The sequence below is a fragment of the Triturus cristatus genome, chromosome 5_1, assembly GCF_964204655.1.
Source record: "Triturus cristatus chromosome 5_1, aTriCri1.1, whole genome shotgun sequence".
In the NCBI taxonomy this organism is placed as follows: domain Eukaryota; kingdom Metazoa; phylum Chordata; class Amphibia; order Caudata; family Salamandridae; genus Triturus; species Triturus cristatus.
In genome coordinates, this window is record NC_140587.1 from 953,486,771 (window position 1) to 953,506,743 (window position 19,973).

The 19,973-nt window shown below is 44.8% G+C and overlaps 1 protein-coding gene across 1 annotated transcript in view; it reads left to right on the top strand.

Moving 5' to 3' along the window:
• Positions 1 to 19,973, top strand: part of AFG3L2 (AFG3 like matrix AAA peptidase subunit 2) — a 233,440-nt gene that overhangs the window by 211,168 nt on the left and 2,299 nt on the right. The window contains exon 16 of the mRNA XM_085606063.1: positions 252 to 446. Coding sequence (XP_085462189.1) covers positions 252 to 446 — 195 coding nt within the window. The remainder of the gene's footprint in view (positions 1 to 251; positions 447 to 19,973) is intronic.

The window sequence follows — 19,973 nt, forward strand, 5'->3', positions numbered from 1 at the left end:
GTTTTAAACAGTAATACAAGTGGTTCTCGTCATGCCAGAGGGGAGGGTATTTAAAAGTTGAGCTCATGGGCTATGACTATTGGAGTCACCATAAAGATAAATATATAGTTTGGTGGGAATAATACTCATTGTTTATTTGAGTTCTTTTTGAATTGTACACTGCATCCCGAAATTCTTAAACCAATTAATACAACTTTACCAGCACTGGTGTATGATATGATAACTCACATTTTATCCTTCTATTTTCTCAGATTGTGCAATTTGGCATGAATGAGAAGGTGGGACAGGTGTCCTTCGATCTTCCAAGACAGGGAGATATGGTGCTTGAGAAGCCTTATAGTGAGGCAACTGCAAGGATGATCGATGACGAAGTCCGGGTACTTATTAACTCAGCCTATGAAAGGACATTACAGCTCCTGAAGGAGAAGAAGCCGGAGGTAGAGAAGGTAAATGTATAAGCAACACCACAGAAAAGTCTCTCCTTGCTTCCTGAAAAGACTCTTGTTACCCAAAAGTATCAGGAGCTGCTTAAGTAGACCCTATTTCTTTACCAGTCGCCTGTGCAAGATTACACAAATATGTATATATATTTGAGTGTAGGGAGGGGCTGTGATGCACTAGAGTCGAAGCCTCAAGTGGGTTATGATATCCCTACCATCCCTCAACAATCGTAATAAATAGCATATTACATTCTTCGCATCTGCATATGGTGTATGCCATGTCATTTTTTATGTTGATTGAAGAGGCCTTGTGACCATTAGGAGCATTAATTCCATGTTAAAGTTACTGAAATTTACAATGTGTGAAGAAGTAAACAGCGTTTTCTCAGAACAAAACGTCAAATGTCCTCCACTGGGGTAATACACAGCAATTTTAACTTTGCACTGTTGTTGTAAATAACACATTATTGGGCCACATTTACATTTTTTGCCATGTTGCACGCAGAGAGAGAGATAGAGAGAGAGAGAGAGAGAGAGAGAGAGAGAGACACACTCTCTCTCCTTCTCCCTCTGAAGGGACATTGTTGTTACGTTAAAACATACAATTTTAAACTAACAAAACCACTGACATTCACCACTTATAATTATCTCAAGTAACTATAACTCATGCCCTAGAGTAGCTATAACTTCCATCCCAGCCAGGCACACTGTGATTATCAATGATGCCATTTCAGATTCCACAGTGGTTTTATCAACAATGTCATAGAACAAGTCACGAATGATGTAATATGTGAAGTAATTAACACTGCATGTCGAGGGTGCGAGTTGTAGTTGCTTTTTAACTATTGAAAGTTAATGGCTTATAATATTTTCACTAAATCATAAAAAAAAAAATAACATGTCTGAGTAGGGTTTTGTTTACAGTTTCATGCTACAACGTGCAGCCACAAGGGTGCCCTGCACTCCAGCTGAAGAGCAAACAGCTCCAGCTCGGAGTGTTTTAGAAAAAATATGGTAAGCTCTCCTGGGGTCATAGATTAAATAACCCAGGAGGCTTGCTGTGTTTTTAATTGTAATGTTGCTGGTGGGGTAGGGGAGGTTGCTTCAGCCCCCACAACATAAAAAAAGGTTGGTGGTCCCCTTGTCCCTTCTAGGGGCACCACCAGAAATAAAACATATTATTTAAAAAAATGTCCATCCCCCCAGGCCGATTTTCGTCCTTTTTGCCACCTTGGGACCCCATCCCCCAGGGTGGATTTTCTGATTTCGGGGAGGGGGCATGCGGCGCTCCTTCCCCCCAAGCCTTACAAGGGACCCTGGGACCCCATCCTCCAAGGACACTACATTTTCCTACCTGCTACAGTGCGGGCAGAGAGAAGTTAAACTCCCTGCCCCCGCTATTGCAGTAGGGAATACAGGTATGCTCACGCCCAGCGGGTGCAAAGTAAAGCTGCTCCCTCCAGGAGGGAGCAAACCACTTCAGCTGGCTCCCGTCTCCCTCCACCTGTTTTTGTGGGTTTCCCGGGTGGTACCGGGGAGTCAAAGGAAGTGTTGCCTCGGCCCCCATGATGGGATCCCTGTATGAGGCTTCGAGAGCAGGACCGCCCCTGCTCCCCTTCTCTTAAAAATCAATGTGGCCCATGGGGATGTGGTCCCCAGAGCCTAGAAAAGGGCAAGGGCCCAACTGGAAAAAGCATGCCCCTCCTTTTTTTCTTTTTTTAAAATCATATGACCCTGCGTTTTTTTTTCTTCTTACTTTTTACTGTGGATTCACGGATCCACTGCAGATGTGCTGTAATTTATTTTACATTGTATTGGAGCCCGGCAGCTTAGGGGAAGAAGGGTACCCCTACCCATCTTCCCTATATGTTTTTTAGGTCTCGCCTGACCCAGCGCATGCGCTGGTCTGGCGAGACTTTTAGTAAGGGCTTTAAAAAATGCTGCCATGGCCGGCCTAGAGCTTGAGTGCATGTGCGCGGGCGCGCGCTTACGAGCAGAGGTGCCATATGGCTTTCCTCATCATGTTCATTAAGCGCATCGCACGCCGCGCTTGATCACAATCGCGATCACTTTCACTTTCGCGGCCGCTTTGATGTTTTCAGTGAGCTTGATCGCAATCGCGATCATTTTCACTTTCGCGGGCCGGGCGGCCAATGCTTGTTTCTGAACATACATCCAAGGTTTTGCCGATCTGTAATGGAAACACTATTATGAATCAGTTCCCCACTAGTAACTTTCGTGTCCTGCTTATTTTACTTATCACATAGTTCCAGAGACCCTCCTTGTGGCACTCGTTACTGAGAGGCCAAGGAGCGCCGTGGATCCCGCAGGGAAGCCTCCGCAGCTCTCCTCGGTGCCAGGATCCCTCGGCGCCTTTATTGTCCAAGATTCCCTGAAGTTAAATCTGTTTTTACTCTGTTTTCTTTTTAACGGTAGAGCCATACTGTGATTCATCATTCTGCCCCTTTCACTTCTCGACCCCTAGACAGGTATATTATATCTCTTCAGCGACTCCTGCGCACCATGAGCAGGAAAGTCGTTTGTCACTGTCGCTTTACTCTGTTTTTTTATTTTTTACCACCAGTGTCCTGTGCTTATGATTTAATGTTTTCCGCAAAGTGCAGCAAAGTACATAATACGCTTTTTTCGATCTCCTAATAGAAAATACAAAAATGTAAACAGGAAATTAAAATATGATTAAAATGAATTAAATATATACATTCACTAAATATTTAGTAATGAATGACTCCGGATCAAGCTGCAGATAAAACAACAATTTAAAGCTTCCGATCTCCGTGGAGCGCTTTCTCACGCCGAGATGCTGTACTGTACACCGTACTTGATGCAAACGTTTTTTAAACCGGCAGAAAAAAACACAAATAAAGAAGTATTTAAAAGTTGAAGGCAATGATTGTGAGTGCGATTATCCATGCTTAAACCTCTAAATCCAATTTAACAATGTAATGAGCTGTAACATTAAATTGCAACTCCCGTGTTTAGGCAACACACAGAATCAATGGGGCATTTAGCTTTAAGTTAACAAATATTAGATGAGGTATTAGTTAATGTTGTTTTTTCTAACAAATCCATTTCATTATAATTTACTAAACAGCTGTTCATATGTCGATACTGTATTTTACCCCACAACTTTCATATGTATTCTAAAGAAATTGCGTTCTGCCTCTTAATGCGTTCTGCCTTTTAACCCCTTCAGCGCTGCGCGGATTTCCGCGCAGTGCTGAAGGTTCTGAGCGCGGGCGGGGCCATGACGGAACGGTTCCGTCATAAGCACAGCCCAACCGACGTGCATGACGGAACCGTTCTGTCATAAGCGTCGAAGGGGTTAATAGGTAACTTTCGTTCAGATATAGGTTTTATAAGCACGTTGTACCCGAATAATCAAATTAAGACTAAAAGAGTCAAGGCAAACAATGAACATAACTGTATAATGTGAATACATTGAACTAGTTTTCATCCCTAGGAACTAACTTCCCTAAGCCCACCCCACCCCACCCCCCAAAAAAAAAAAATCATCTAAATAGTAACCATAAATGTAGACATACTAAAACATATTCTTGGACTGGACTGCACATTAAATGAATTGTTATCCTTGTTATGTAAATAATACCAAAATCTAAATATGGCGTTTGCCAACTCCGTAAGTCAGAATCCGTTTGTGTGCCCTTGCACTCTGCATGGTATTTGCAATGCTCACTCATGATTTCTCCAGCATTTAGTTTTTTTCATTGTACTTTGCTTTGTGGTTTCTCATTGTTAGTTCCTTCAGAGGTCGACTCAGTCCTGAGTGCAGCCTTATTCATGCAATCTCCCTCTGCATGGAAGGGGCACCCCTTTCTTGTAGAGGTTCTTTTCTTCCAGTTGTACCACCGACGCACTCAGGGGATGTATTTATTTGTGTCTGTGGAGTTGATTCAAGGAATCCGCGTAAAATAAGACCTTCGCGTTCGCAATACAGAGCTGTTATAGTTATAAACTTCCAGCACCACGTGGCATACACAAACCACCCCCGAGGGCACCTCTCTGCCCCTCTGTGAGCTCAGTGGCGTCTGCTCAAGTCTCCTGTCCACTGCTCGATCGGTCTGCTTTGGGTGGGCATGGACTCTGTAAGTTAACATGACAGAACCCTACTTAATCACATGCACTAGGGCTGGGTCACTGGGTGGTGTGTTCTACGACCACTTTTGTGATGTTCCTTTTTAGGTCTAGCCTGACCGAGCGCATGCGCTGGTCTGGCGAGACTTATTGAGAGGGCTCCAAAAAGTGCTACCAGGCCAGCCTAGAGTTACAGTGCACGTGCGCGGGCGCGCGCGCCGTGATTTACCGCAATTACTTTCACTTTCACGGCCGCTTTGACGTTTTCGTGATCCTAGCCTGATTTAGGCACGCCTTTAGGGTGGCTTTTATACTTTGAGTGTGTAGATCCTTTAGTTTTACTGTGTAGCTCTTTATAGGTGTAACAACTTGTCCAATTATCAAGCAGCTCCACATGTGTCTACCTTGCACATATGCAAAATCAGGGCATCACAAGAGCAGCTCATTGACTGAGATTATTCACATAGAGGAATGATTTACATCTGGACATATCTCCTGCACACTTTGATCATGAAAACAAGGGACATCACATTTCTACCTGCTTAAAGAAAACCATGTATATATCATCTCTGCTTGAAAGCAATTTCAGAGGCCATCTGGAGACATAACGTCCTCCAAAGTACACCACGTAAGAGGACTGCTAATATAGGGCCTTTAATTATCATAGAACGAACGGAAAGAAAATTAGGCTGAAATAGGATATACTGGGAATTGTTTCCAAATTGAAACGTGACATGCTCTTCACTATATACGATAGAGTTTGATATGAGATGGCTTTATCTACTTATAAAGCGGCATTCTCGTTCTTCTAAAAAGTCAATGTCTGACAGACAACGCCTTCAAACATCTTTTCCGTTTTGGAGTGCTTGACATTTTCGTATACAGAAATAAGATCGTTTTAGGTCGAATCTTCTCTTCTTACCTTCAGTTTTGCCAGCCATTCATTTCATGCACACTATATACTTTTCTCTATTTTTTTTCTCTTATGCGTCTTTGTTTGGCAAAAGTGGGGTGTTTCAAATGTTCTTGCTGCCTTCAATTCTGCCATAAGAGGGGGGCCGGACCCCTCAGAGCATTATTGGCAGTATTGTGATAGCAGGGCAGAGACCCATTAGTCCTCAGAAGCAGCTTTTGTAAACATTAACCCACCCGTGCCATCATCCGGGATATTGTCACCAACTGATAGAGAATTCATCCATAATGTGGAACCCAGCTGGAGGTCACATGCAACAAAAATCAAAAGTACTAGGAAAACCGGTTTTATTTGGTATATCCCAAAGGCGATATAATATGTTCATTTTCGCACAGTTTGCCTCATCACCTCGTTCAGCCCAGGACTTCTAGCTCAGATTCTAATGCTGAAGACTACTGCACAAAAAGTCAACAATGCTTTTACGGATGAAAGCGAGCACGTCTTCAAACTGCTGATAGCTCTTCGCCGTTTAGTGCCAAAAAAACAAGTCAAATGCCTCCCTTGTTCTGAAAATGTCCCTCCAACAGAGTAACAGCCTGTCTGAATTAATCGAATAGACAGGACTTCCTCATTATTTCTGCTGCACTCCTAGTTTGTTTAACTTTATTTAGAAGTAAATTTATTTTCTTTCTGTGTGAACATGTTTTAATATCAATACTATTAAACTTTATAGAAAAAAAGTCTTCCAGTTATTAGAGATAAATATTTTCTTTGTTGTCTTTCTTTAACCCCTTCGCTGCTAGGCCTTTTCCCCTCCTGTGCTAAGCCTTTTTTGGGCTATTTGGGGTAGTGCGCGCTTAGGCCCCTGTAACTTTTTGACCACATTAGGTATCCACGCCAAATTTGCGTCCTTTTCTTCCAACATCTTGGGGATTCTAAAGGTACCCAGGGTTTGTGGATTCTCCTAGAGGGTTCCCAGAAATTAGTCAAAATACAGCAAAATTTTGTTTTTTTTGTGAAAAATGGGAAAAACGGGCTGCAAATGAAAGCTTCTGGGTTTTTCTCTGCAAATGGTATCAAAAGAGGGTTTGTGGGGCTGAAATCACCATTTCTCCAGCTTTTAGGGAATGACAGAATTTTGTCAGAAAAGCAACATTTTTTACACAGTTTTGGCATTTTTCTGGGACATACCCTATTTTTGCTATTTTTTGTGCTTTCAACCTCCTTCCAGTTAATGGTAGAAATGGGTGTGGCGACCGTCGCAGCCAGGGCCTCCCACCAAGGCCGGCATTCCTACGTACATCCTGCTAATTCTAGGGCCTCTCCCCTATCCAGCAAGAACAGGCCCATGCTTATACTGGACAGATGTACCCCATCGTCCTACAACACCCTGTGAATTTGACGAGTAGCACCCATGTCTAATGAAGCCAAATCCCCTCTGCTCAGTGAATTTACGCATAGCTCAGATGAACCTCCTGCGCGCAGGCTTCATTGCCTCCCCCGACCGAGCTCCATGCCATGGGAGCCGGGGGGGTGATTTCAGACCACTGAAGTTCACCTGTCCCCCACTGGTTGCTAATTTGCACCGTATGGTCTTTGTGGTCTTCTTCTAGGGTGCATTACTTAGCCACATTGGCCATACAATTTCATAGTTCTTTTCGATTGATCCCTGGCGAACATAGTAATGGTGTCACAACAGGTTTGAGGGAATAAGTGTATGGTGGCCGTTATTAGACACTGCACCCTTTTGTGAAGTGACAACTTACGCAGCCTACTCTGCTTGGGGCGAGGGGACAAAGATGCCGCCGGGTGGGCGGGGGAGGAATTTGTACCGACCCCCGACCCCAACCCCGGCCGGAAGTGACGAGCGGGACCCCAAAGGGGTCTCTGGACACTAGGCTGCCCAGTGTGCCATCCTGTGGCACTAAAGGGGCCGCCCTCTTATAAGGGTCCCCTGCGGTGACTTTGTCGGTCAGCCCACAAAGTGCATTGCATCACCTCTTGTGTATATCACCCACTCTGCCCGTTTGCTAATGCGGAAGACATTTTCTGAGATTAGCTCCTTGCACTTGATTGGCTGGAGGTCCAGGGATCTGCTGATGCCAAGAGCAGGGCTTTAAGTGGGATGAAAAAACTGGGGGGTCTCTCAAAGGGGCGGGGTCAATGTAATTAAGGGCGTGGCTTAACACGTAAGCTAAAATTCTGTGTTTAGCACAGTGTGCCGCCTGACTTGTATTTTGCTGTTCCTGTCATTGTGTCCAGATATATGATGCAACAAGTCCCATCATACCTACAAGTCAGGACTATTGGCTTTGTCAATGGTTGCTGTTTGCATAAGATAAATAAGCAGCAACTATGGCTTGTATATAATATTGAAAAAACTTCCACTTAAAGCCCTGGTGACACCACGACAATGTTGCTGCTCCTGATTTTCAAAAAGAGAAGGGAAATCCAGAGAGAACAAGCATTGAAATGCAATAGGTCTCGCCTTTGATTAAGTTAAAGCCATTTGCTTTGCTAATGGTATTGTATAGTAAAGCAAATGGCTTTAACCTAATGAAAGGCGAGACCTATTGCATTTTTTATGCTTGTATTACTATGTGCGTTCCACAGATTTAAACTAACTGTGTCCCTTATTTATACAACCGAGACTACACAAGTCTGGCACCCTGCTAGAGGGGTGGGTGCTTTACATAATAATTACATCATAATATTTAGACAAAAAATACAAAAAAACAGAATTGATTTTAAAATAAAAGGTGGATTGATAATAATCATGGCAGTAGTACTTGTGTTATCTACTTCAGGATTGTGAAGAGCGGAATATATCTCCCCCACTGCTCTCCAAGCCCACACACCTCTGACGGCCCTCTACTAAACACTCAGAGGACTCCCATTCTTTCTCTCTCTGGCTCTCAAACACACAACCAAACACACACACGGATGCACAAACCGACCATACATGAATGAAATCCATATCTGCCTGGTATCGAGTTAAACATGTTTCGTCAAGTTGCATGCACTTCTGTAGGCTCACCCCAACACATTGCCGCCTGTTACATGCATTTCGGCACTCTCTATCACACTGCCTTCAAGAGCAGCTCATACTTTTGCACAGTCTCTCACTGCTCTGAGGAGCTATACACATTCCTGCAGTTTCAACCTGCCACTGCTGTGCACGTCACATACATTCCTCAGTCACTCACTCCCCACACTTCTGTCACAAGTTATACATACTCCTACAGTCTCTCCCACGCTGCTCTCGGGATGGGATCACTGGCATGGGTCACAGAATAGTCAGAGAAGGGACCGCAGGGATAGGCCACACACACTGGAATAGAGCATCCTAACATACACACACTGGATAATGTGCTACTCATTTAGTGACAATAGATGTTGTGGCACCCAGGTTAATCTGCTGCATGGCTAAACACATATACAGACCTAAAAGCGAGACCTATTGGCTATGCCAATGATTGTTCTCCTTGGAGAGGGTGTATCGTGCCCCTGCCTGCCGTTCTCCCCCAGAGGCCTACCCACGCCTCATGCTGGCTAAACTACTCTTTCGAGATCGGAATGCTATCCTGCAAGGTCCACTCTGAGTGGAGGACAAGACCATCATGTTGTTCCCAGACTACACGTGCGTGGTCAGCTCCAGTGCTCCTTTTCTTTAGAGGTCAAGCGTTGCCTTCACCAGTTGTGGGTCCAGTACTCGCTGTTCTCAACTCGCCTTAAGATCATGTTGAATGGGGCCTCCACTTTCTCCACAGACCCTAAAGACGCCTGGGACTCGACAGACCCCTTACCCACTTTTCCCATGATTGGCACAGGCAGGCAGACCTTATATATCTTGCATGACTTTGGCTGGGTGGTTGTGTAGGGTGAGGGTTCCCCCAGGTGGTTTCCTGCCACGCACGCTGCACACAGCTCTCTGCAATTGTTATAGGCCCTATGTCTGACATCCGATTCCTGACCCTGAATTGCCTGCAATGCACTCAGGTAGGAAACACTATGCAATCTATTCATACACAAAGCACCAACAGGCACACATAGTCCTTTTACAGGAGCCACCTACGAAGATGGAGGAACTGGGGTGTCTCCTTAAACACTGGTGGGGCATCATACACACCACTACCTACTCAGCATATGCACAAGGCGCCCTGATCTGGGTTAGACTTGGAGTTCCCTTTTAGGAAACTGGCACTGTCGCAGACAGGGATAGTAGATATGTGTTTCTTGAGGCCGCTTGGATGGCCGACTCATACTTATAGGGAGCATTTATTCCCCAAACTTTGAACAGGATACCTTTTGGGACCCCTTTTGACCGAACTAGCGCATAAGACACTGATGCCGTGGGTCCTAGCGGGCAACTGCGTATTGGATCCAGCCTTGGACAGGTCTCACCACCCTATGCCACTCTCCCCCTTTATATGCAGGCCAATCGCCTTCGGTGCTCGGCACATCATTGGTCCCTATCATACGCCTGGAGATCTCTCCATCGAGGACCAAACTCTACTCCTTTCGCTCCATACCCCATAACGTCTATGTATGTGTGGATTGCTTCCTCTGCTCCACCTCCTTGGTACCCCTCATTCAGACTATCTAGGAAGTATTATCTCGGATCACGACGCCCATGTGGTGGACATGCGATGGCTGCCCTCGCGTCTGCCCACACTGACATGGCGGCTCCCTTGCGACTGACTGTAGAATCCTGTCTTCCATGCGGCGCAAGAGACTCCTATATGACAATATTTTGCTGAAAATCATAATAAAGCCACCACCAGAATGCTAGAGTGGGAGGCGTTCCAGGTGGCAATGAGGGATACCTGCATACAGGAGACAGTAGGTGTCCACAGAACTTTGAACAGATAACTAGTGGAAGCCAAGCGGCTTCTCGCCAAACTGAGGAAGATAGACAGTGATCCCACGACTGCTCCGACCTACATAGAAGCAAAAACTAACTACTCTGCCCTCCTTGAGCATTTGAGGCGTTTGAACTTTACGGCCCAGGCGGCCTTGGTGCACAGAGAAGGGGACAAATTGGGCTGCCTCTTGGCCTGGCCCCATCACAGAAATTGTTTCACGCTCAGGCGTCATGGTACGCTCACAGAGTAAGATACTGCAGGATTTCGATGCCTAATATTCCTCCATCTACCAAGCTCCACCGGACAACTCAGTAGGTGCATCACATGCCTTTCTGGCAGATGTTACCCTTCTGTGTAATGCGTACACGACTAGAATTTCCCTAGATGCCCCTATCGCAACACCCAAGATATCGCAGGCAATCCAGGAGTTGTCCATAACAAAACCTTGAGCGGGCTGCCACTGAAATATTATGCAACTTTTTCCTCGCTCCTAGCTGTCTGTCTTGCAGAGATATTTGAAGCACTCTGATGAGCTCCCGCAGTCCTTTCGGGAGTCCTTCCTAGTTTCTATTCCCAAACCGACTGGTACCCTGCACATCTGGGATACCACCAACCCACTGCCATCCTTGGGGCACATTATAACATTTTGGGAAAGATCTTCGCCAGTAGATACTCCCAAGTCCTCCCAGAGTTAACGCACTCTGATCAGAACGGGTTTGTCCTGTGCCGGAGCACTTCCCAGAATGTACATAATCTCTTTCACTTTCAGGATCGGGTCCAGGACCGATTTCCGCTTGCTGCCTGTCTCACATTAGACCTGGAGAAGGCATTTAATACGTTGACATGGAATTATCTTTATCTACTGCTCACTTATGTGGGCGCCGAGAAGAGGTTGCTCGCTTATACCCGGTTACTCTATACTAGACCGTCCTCTCGGATTCGCCTGGGTCGTCTCATCTTGGCCTCATTTCCAGTGGGTTGGGATACCTGGCAGGGATGCCCACTCTCCCCCCTGCGCTTTGTGATGGAGTCCCTGGTCATTCGACTGCCCAGCGAGGGCCAAGAATTAGGTATATTTGAGGGCAGAACTGTATCATTATACGTTGACAATATACTTCTGTACCTATGAGATATAACTTCTGATCCCTCCCCGCTCCGTGATTCATTGACTGCATTTGCTGAAGCTGCTGGATTGCAGGTTAACTGGATGAAATCGCCAATTAACCAACTGCCTGAACCAACCAGTGCAAGCTATACACCTTGGCGAGGCACAGCTCCACTGGTGCAAGGAGGCAGTCCACTACCTATGGGTCCATCTTCATCATGCCCCTCTTGAGAAGTATGAGGGGAACTGCCGCAAGGCCCTAGCTGCATTGGGTCTCAGGTGCATTTTTGGCAACCCATGCCCTGATTGGCAAGATTGCACTGGCAAATATGGTCACTTTCAGTGGCGGCTCCTCCATAGGAGCGTTTGGGCGCCGCCTCACTGCTTTCTCGCAGTGCGAGAAGCAGAAACATAAAATGGTAAAAACTACCATTTTATGTTTCTGCTTCTCACACTGCGAGAAAGCAGAAGTGCCTGGTTGGGGGCGGGCGGGTGGGCGGTCCTGCTCGAGGGCAGGGGGGGAGTGGCTTACCTACTGTTGTGGGTATTGACTGTTCGGTCGGCCTGGGGCCGACCGAACAGTCAATACCCACAACAGTGGGAAAGCCACTCCCCACCTGCCCTCAAGCATGACCGCCCACCCTCCCTTCAGCCTACACAGAGAAAATAGCCCGTCTGGGGCGCTCTCTGCTTCGCCTCACCAATCACAACACTGCTATTGCAGCGTTGTGATTGGTTTATGGTAGGGGAGGGAGGCTGCCTGCTTCGGTGCTGCTTCCTGTTCCTGCAAGAACAAGCGGCGCGGGACCCGCTGCAGCATTACACCATCTAGGAGTGAAGGACACTGCAGCGCACACGGAACCCGGTGGTAAGGTAGGTAAAGATTTTTTATTTTTTATTTTATTCCCCACTCAGCAACCTCGCCCCCCCTCCCTCTCTCCCACGACTCGGAGCATGCCGGCGTGGCTGCAGTACGGTCGGCCTACATGTGTACCCATGCGGAGGCCACAGGCGAGTCTGTGGCTGCTGCAGGCGCCATGGATAGAGGTATTCAGCAGGACGGGTTAGCACCTGCAGCGAAAATCCATTGAAAGCAAACTGCGAGCACTGTGCATAATTCTACTTGCTTAATGTGGGGTGGAATCTTCATTGTCCGGAATTATAGTCTGTGGAAATAGGTCGATAAGTATAAACAAATGATTTATATTGGTGCTTACAATAAATAAAATAGCTGTGAATCTCTGTTGTGTGCTTTGGCTCGAGTTTGAGGGGTCCCCGTGTCGCCTCATTATTTTCCTGTATGCAGCGGGGGCGCCGGTTTCAAGGCAATGAAGGAAACACTGGTGGTCCGTGGCGCGCTCCGATTTTCTTGGCAGAGCTGCCTTGCCCGGGCCGGATCGAGCTTTCACCTGCCCCTGGGGGCAGATCCTGCTACAGGCGTGCACTTCCGGTGTAGGCCTGAGTTTATTACCCACTATAGGCAGATATGAGCGTCCGGCCCCCACCCCTGCGGCTCCCCCCCCCCCCCCGTCAGCTTCCAGCAGGGGTGCCCGGGGGGCACTTAAATGTTAATAAGCGCCTCATTTGTCTCTGCCTCTTTGCCCAGGTGCCGGAGAAGTAATATCCATAAAAGCGCCTGCCTACGGATTTGCGACCTTTCAAGTGGGCCCGGAGAGCGGGGTCCCGGGGGGGGGTGAGGGGTCGGGGGTTGCAGGTCAGGCCTTGCTTTCATTTTTCAAGTAATATATAATAGGGCGCTGAGGGAGATGTCCGGAGTCTGCCCCCCCTCTCCAAGCCCCCGGTTTACATCTCTGCGGTAAATTATTGTTGAGTCTCGTGGTATACACGAGGCACCCACTCAACTGGAAATATTTCCTTTATTTCAACTCTGATAGAAAGGATGCACGTCGCCAGACAGGCACATTCATTTGCAGCGTTGTAGAACATATGGTACTGTGGCACTGTGCAGATCATTAGTTATGTGTTCTGTTCATTAAATGAGAAGCTTTGAAGGATTTAGCTTGCGCGCGACTGCAAACTATTTTTATACAGGACAGGGTGAACAAAGCCAAAGTCCTTCTTTTTCTTCATTGTCCAAATGAAAGCACCTTCAAAATCCTGTTACAAATTCCAGCTGTACAAAAATATATTGGGTTTGTTTCAAAAGACATGTTCCATTATCATCAATAACCTGGAACACATACAGGGTGCATGTGACAACGGTTTCGCCTCCTAGTTCACTAATGGCACTTTCACTAGGGTGGGGGCAGAGTGGTTGTAAGTTCATGCATAAACACTATCGCTTTTAATAAGTACTTCTCAGTGTAGTGCTTTAACGCATATATTAATGTATTAAACAGCACCCAGCTGCAGATAAGAACGCTTTAAGCAGATGATAATCAGTGTATTTAGCTGGATTTCAAACATTGCGCAGCTTAATCATTTATTTTTATGCGCGGGCATTCCGTCAGCCAATCAGAGGCTGAGGTGAAGGCGCTGGTACCCTGGGCCCAGAGGCAGCAAGAGAGAGAGAGAGAGAGAGAGTGAGCGCGGAACAACCTCCGGGAGAGCTGGGCCGGAGGGAGTTTGGGCTACTGAGGGCGACGGGGAGCAGGAGCGAGAAGCAAGTATGGAACAGTGTGCACGAGGTACACTAGGAGCTTGAGACGAGTGTGAAGCGGTGTGCACGAAGTAGGAGCGAGAGAAAGGGAAAGTGAGGCATAGAGACAGAAAGAGAAGGGGGCAAGCGAAAGAGAGGGAGTAAGAGAAAGAGGGAGGGAGGATTTCACTGGCAATCCCCTGCAAGGGAAATCTTAATTGCCATTACGGAAAGAGGTTAAATACAAGCTGGGTAAGCTGCTAAGTACTAGCGAACAGATTAGAGGAGAGACAACCGCTAGAGCACAGGTGGCTCCCAAGAACGTAAAGTAAACAGGGTGTATGTGTCGCTGAACGCGAGGGCGCTGGGTGCATTCCTGCGTCTTCGGTTAATAGTGAATGTAGCTCGACTGACACTCTGCTTTTGCTTTTTAATATAAAATGCAACCTTTACTAAAGAGTTCATTATTATAAAAATCTGATGAAGAAACACAATAAAAACAAAGGACGATGTAATTTTTCTTTCTTTCTGCTGTCTCTGCGGCTTATATTGGTTTGCAAGGCACATGCTTGTTTACTTTCTAGAGTGCCTGTTTGAACATTGCGACATCATGGTAGGGCGCACGTGGAGCCTTTCTCAGAGTCTCTTTATATTATCCGACTACGTCGGCACATCTTAATCATTGTGAACTTTGTGGAGTAGCCAGTTGTGGTAGTTTTAAACACATGGCCGTCTCTCAAGTTTTGCTGCGGAGGACGTGACAGCATATCAAAGAGTGCCATTAGCGAGGGAGTGTCTTTAGCATCCATGAAGTGTGGAGACGAATTTTGCAGTATTGACTGGCTACTCCCAGAGATGTGTTTGCCAAGCCACCTCTTTCTCAAATTTGCTTGGAAATGCGCCATTTGCCCACTCATTTTTCAAAATTTTCTCAGGGGTAAAACCCCCGAACCCCCCGCAGGTGATTCAGGCTTGCGCGCTCCACACGCTCGCCACAGTGCAGTATTTACGCCGTACCACTTTCAAATGTCACCAGGCGCCACTGGTCACTTTACCTCACCTCCTATACTATTTTGACAACTTGCCAGTCATTCTATCAAAGTAATTCTTTACTGAACTGGACTCCATTTTGTGTATACTTATTTAGGGTAACAAACGTCGCTGCGTCGCCTTCAAGAAATTACAGTTCCCAATGGGTAGGGGAGGACTGTGTGCCCCCCTCCTTAGGAGTGTATTATCTGGCAGCACAGCTGCAATGGCCATTTCCCTGAACTGCGGGGTGTTACATGGCAAAACAAGTGATGACTAAGTGGTAATGCCTGTGGCCGCGGTACAGAATTCTTCTCCTCTCGAAGGTTCTACCCTTGTCTCCTCTGCCATTGCAGGTGGCGGTTGCTCGCTCCTGTATGGTCCCCCTACACCGTCTCGTTCATGGGAAGCCGGCTTATGAAAAATACCTTTGAAGTGCTTGGGGACTCATCTCCCACTCTTCGACTTCTTGATGCACCGTTTTTGTGGATGGAGTCAAGGTAGTCATGTTGTCAGTCTTTACTAGGACTGTTTTGCCGTGAATGAGCATGTAAAACACTTAGAAAGCCAATTGAGTAGCTGTCTGCTCCTGGTAATTGTTAAAACATTCCTGTTGCTGGTACCCTGACTAGTCATGTGATTGAGATGTACTCCCCACGGCTTGAGATGCAGCTTTTTCACTTTGACTGTGAACCCATGTCTGTGTAAGAGGGACACCGTTGCCTAAATATGTGCTAGCTATTGGTATTGACTACAGCCATTTATCAGCCAGTTGTCAAGATATGGGAAAATATGTATAGCGTTTCTGCACAGGTGTGCAGTTGCCACCGCTAGACATATTATCAACACCAATGAGGCTATTGTGACCCTAAAATGGTAGACTTTGATTTGGTAGTATTGCCCACGTACTACAAAGCTTAGGTAGCGGTGATGTGTGGGATGTACTCTTGTCCCACCTGCAGCATTTCATCCAGTCTCAAGATAGAAAGTCTCCAATTTGCTCATACTGAGATCATTAGTCTCATCTGTTGATGTCACAGCAGGCCCCTTCTGCGCACATGCGTTTAGTTCAGGGAATCACATTTAGACATCGACATTTACTACGTGCAGGCTAGAACTTAGACAATGTGATATGTTGCTTGAATAAATCAGTAAGAATAATGTAAATTGCAGTGCCATTTTTATGTTATTTTCTGTGAATGTGAATTTTCTGAGTTTCAAAAAGTTTTATTTCTAAAAAACAGAGTTTTGTACTGTGACTTGTCTTCTGCAACCTTTTTTCATATGTTGGTATCAGAAATTCTTAAAAAGTATATATTTTGTGCAGCGATATCCATGAAAAAATTTCATGCTGTACTTTGAATCTAAACATAGAACAAACTCAAATCTTATACCTTGGCATCCATAATAGAGAGTTAAACAAATTTATTGTAAGCATGCAGATCGGTTAACCAAATCTACCTACCGCTCAATATTATTTTGTAAAGAGTTTTCAAGTGTAGAATGTTGTTACATTCAGTAAATGTGATTTTAGAGAGGTGATCAGATCCTTCGCCAAATCACACCCTTGCTGATGTGGGACTTTGTAGAAAAAGCTGAATTTTTTATACCACTGTCTTTGTATCTGTTGAACAATGGAGCCTTGCATTTCAACTCTTCAGCTGTTATCAGATATAGGGAAGGCCACTGCATTTAGGCTGCAGATTCTGTGATAGTTTGTGTTGCGTGGTGCTTACCCAGATAGACTTTTGCCTTAGCTGTTTTTTCTGACTGTAGAACTGTGAGCCCTACATCCCTGCTAACCAGAGGTAATGTTCCTGTGCATCTTTTAACATGATGACATGGGCATGCCCCTAATTGGCATATTTAACTTACTAGAAGTCCTTACTATAAGATACAAAGTGTACCTAGGGTCTGTAAACTAAAGATCACAAGTGGGAGGCAGCACCCATTGTACCACTCACCACCGTAACAGTGCAAACATTTAAACTGCTAATTCAACCTGTCAAAATAACCCCTTTTGAAAGCCCTAAACCTTCCTTTTAAGTATTAGTAAGTAGGCCTGACTACCACTGCATAATATTTAAAAGTAGGAGATGTAAAAGTTTAATGTTAAGCATGGTCTTACAGTGAAAAGGCTGTAAAAGTTATAGACTGGGTGTTCGTTAGAAAAACAATCTTACGTTATTACTAATAATACTAATAATAATTTTCAGTTTGGAAGCAGCTAGAAGTCCAATTGAGGGACTGCTTTTAATTACTATTTCAAATCCAATTTAATGGTAAAATTTGATTTATAATAACTATTAAGGAAACGTCAAGTAGTTATGTTTATTTAGACCATGGTCTAATCAACATTAAAATAATATTCCATGCTTATGGCATTTGAATTACATAAACGTTCGAATTGTGACCCTATGAAACCCAATAAATACATATATCTCATAAAAATTTAAAAACAGGTTTTAAACATCCTCTAAAATAACTACAAACATCATCCAAAAATATATGCCAACTTAAAAAAGCTGGTTAAATTTAAAATCCAATAAAAACTGTGGATTTGTCAACACTGGCTAAACTGATCAGGCCCATAAAAACCTACTCACTGCACAGATTACATCCAGGAATTGCATCTCATATAAAACTCTTATAGATTCCAACTTATTCTTCACACCATACTTGAGTAGAACTGGTTTTAAAAGCCTACTTCTAATTATATTAAAATATAACCAATCCATTAAAGTATGCACACTGGAGAATTGTATTTTGAACCCACATCCACAATTATCTTCATCGACCAGGGATTTTCCACTGATTTATATTACTAATGCAGTATTAATCCCTATACGAAATTTCAGGAGCTTACTTCTCAGTTTGGGATTTGGCAACTCCGAAAAATATAGACACACCGGGCAATTCTGCCAAGAATTTCTTAAAAACAATCTTGAATTCAAATTCTGTCCCCATAATGCATTAATGGAGTGGCCATAAATTATATGCAGTGAACTCTGGGATTACTGAGGAGCCACCAAAGTCTCTTTTAAATTTCTAAATACTCCCAGAGATGTTAGTGCTCGACCTTTTAAAGTGTCCAAGTGTATTTTTCAATGTCGTTTTTTGTTGAGCAGCATATCAAGATATTTACAGGAGTGGGTTTCTTCTTCAACCATATCCCCAATGGGCTATATAACAGGCTTGCTTTTTCCCCTATCACCAATTTATATTTTTCTCTATATTTATTGTTACATAATTTGCCTTACAGTTATTAAAAGCATATAGTTTTCTTAAAGGCCCACTTAAATCACATCTAGAATAACAAGGTCATCCACATATACTAGGCAGGGTGATATGTGCCTTTCCCCCATCATAGGAGAAAATGAGTCTGTTTTCTGTAAAATCCCTAGCAAATTGGCATGGTATATTGTGAATAGAGTAGGAGCAAGGACATATCCCTGCCTTTAGTCCGTTTTTAATTGGTATTTTCCTTGAGAGAGCTCTATTAATATTTAGCTCAACCTTGACCCAGTTTCATTAGTGAAGTTCCTTTAACACAGCTAATAACCTTCTCTGGATATTCGTACCCTTAGTTTTTCTCTTTATTTCCCCCTATTGGCCAGGTCAAAGGCCAATTGAAAATCGGCTAAACAAAAAAAAGAAGGTTCCCTCACGTTTGTGTTACTTTCTGTCCCATTGCCCAGACACAAAAGCAATGATCGATAGTTGAATGCACCTCTTTTAAGCCCCCTTGCTTAATGGGTATTAACTCATTAGTGTGGATTCAATCCTTCAAATATTGGAGGATCTGCTTCACAAATATTTTAGCTCACACTTCAATTAGGCTAATTTGCCCATAATTTGTGTGGGTCGGAGGGATTGTTTTTCATCAAAATGGGTATGATTATTGCTCCTTTCCAACTTGCGGGTAAGTGGCCCAAGTTCATAAAAGTATTATATGCTAAATGGAAGAGACTGGCTCACCATTCGATGTTTGTTTTAACAACAATTGCACTATTAAGGAAAAGCCACTTTTAGAAAGGTGACCTTTAACTGCCTAAAGCCTCTGGAGGCCTATTTGCATTTAATCCCCGTTTATGCCAGCTAGTAAATAGCATTTTAATAGATGTGAGCTTGCTCCCAGAATAGGGACAAAAGACCTTGGGTATGAGAAGGTGTTGTTGTGCCCTTGATCGGATGGTCTGTGAACTGGATCCAGGAACTTGATTAACTTCAAAGAGGCTTACTCTGTCACAAGCAGATATAGCTAACACCCAGGCCTGCACCCTTCTTTTGTCTTTCCAGCCAGACCAGCCTTAATCACAATGGGCCTCTTGTTTACTTCACAGTGTCAAATCCTGCTAGAGTGTCAAAATCAGGTTGACAGGTCTGCTGTGGTTTTACATATTACCTCAGTGGGCGATAGCCGGATGTCAATACAGTTTGTGCATCTACTGTCTGGTAGCTGCTTTGTTCTACCAAACGTCTGTCTCTGGGTTACTAGGGGTACAGGAACTGCCTCTTACTGAATTTTGGTATTAAACGTGGGAGGACACTAGGATTACCACAGTACACTCCATACATACACACACACACCCAGCTGTCAAAGCCAAAGACAGCAGCCAGCTTGAAAATGCCCAAAGTAGATTGGGTTAGCCCCAAAACCTTTACCCCATTATGTAGGGCTTGCCGAGGGGTCATGCCTACCTGTTACCTTATGCGAGGCGCATAAAAAAAAAAAGTAAAAACAACAGTTGATGGACAGAATGCAGAACAATGTCATACATTCACCCCAGTACAGAGATCTGGGCCTAAATCCATTGTTTTTTTGCTCACCATGCCATTCCAGTTTGAACCCGGCCATATGCAAATCAGTCTTGCCCTGTGCCACATGGGAATAGTCCAGCCCGAACTG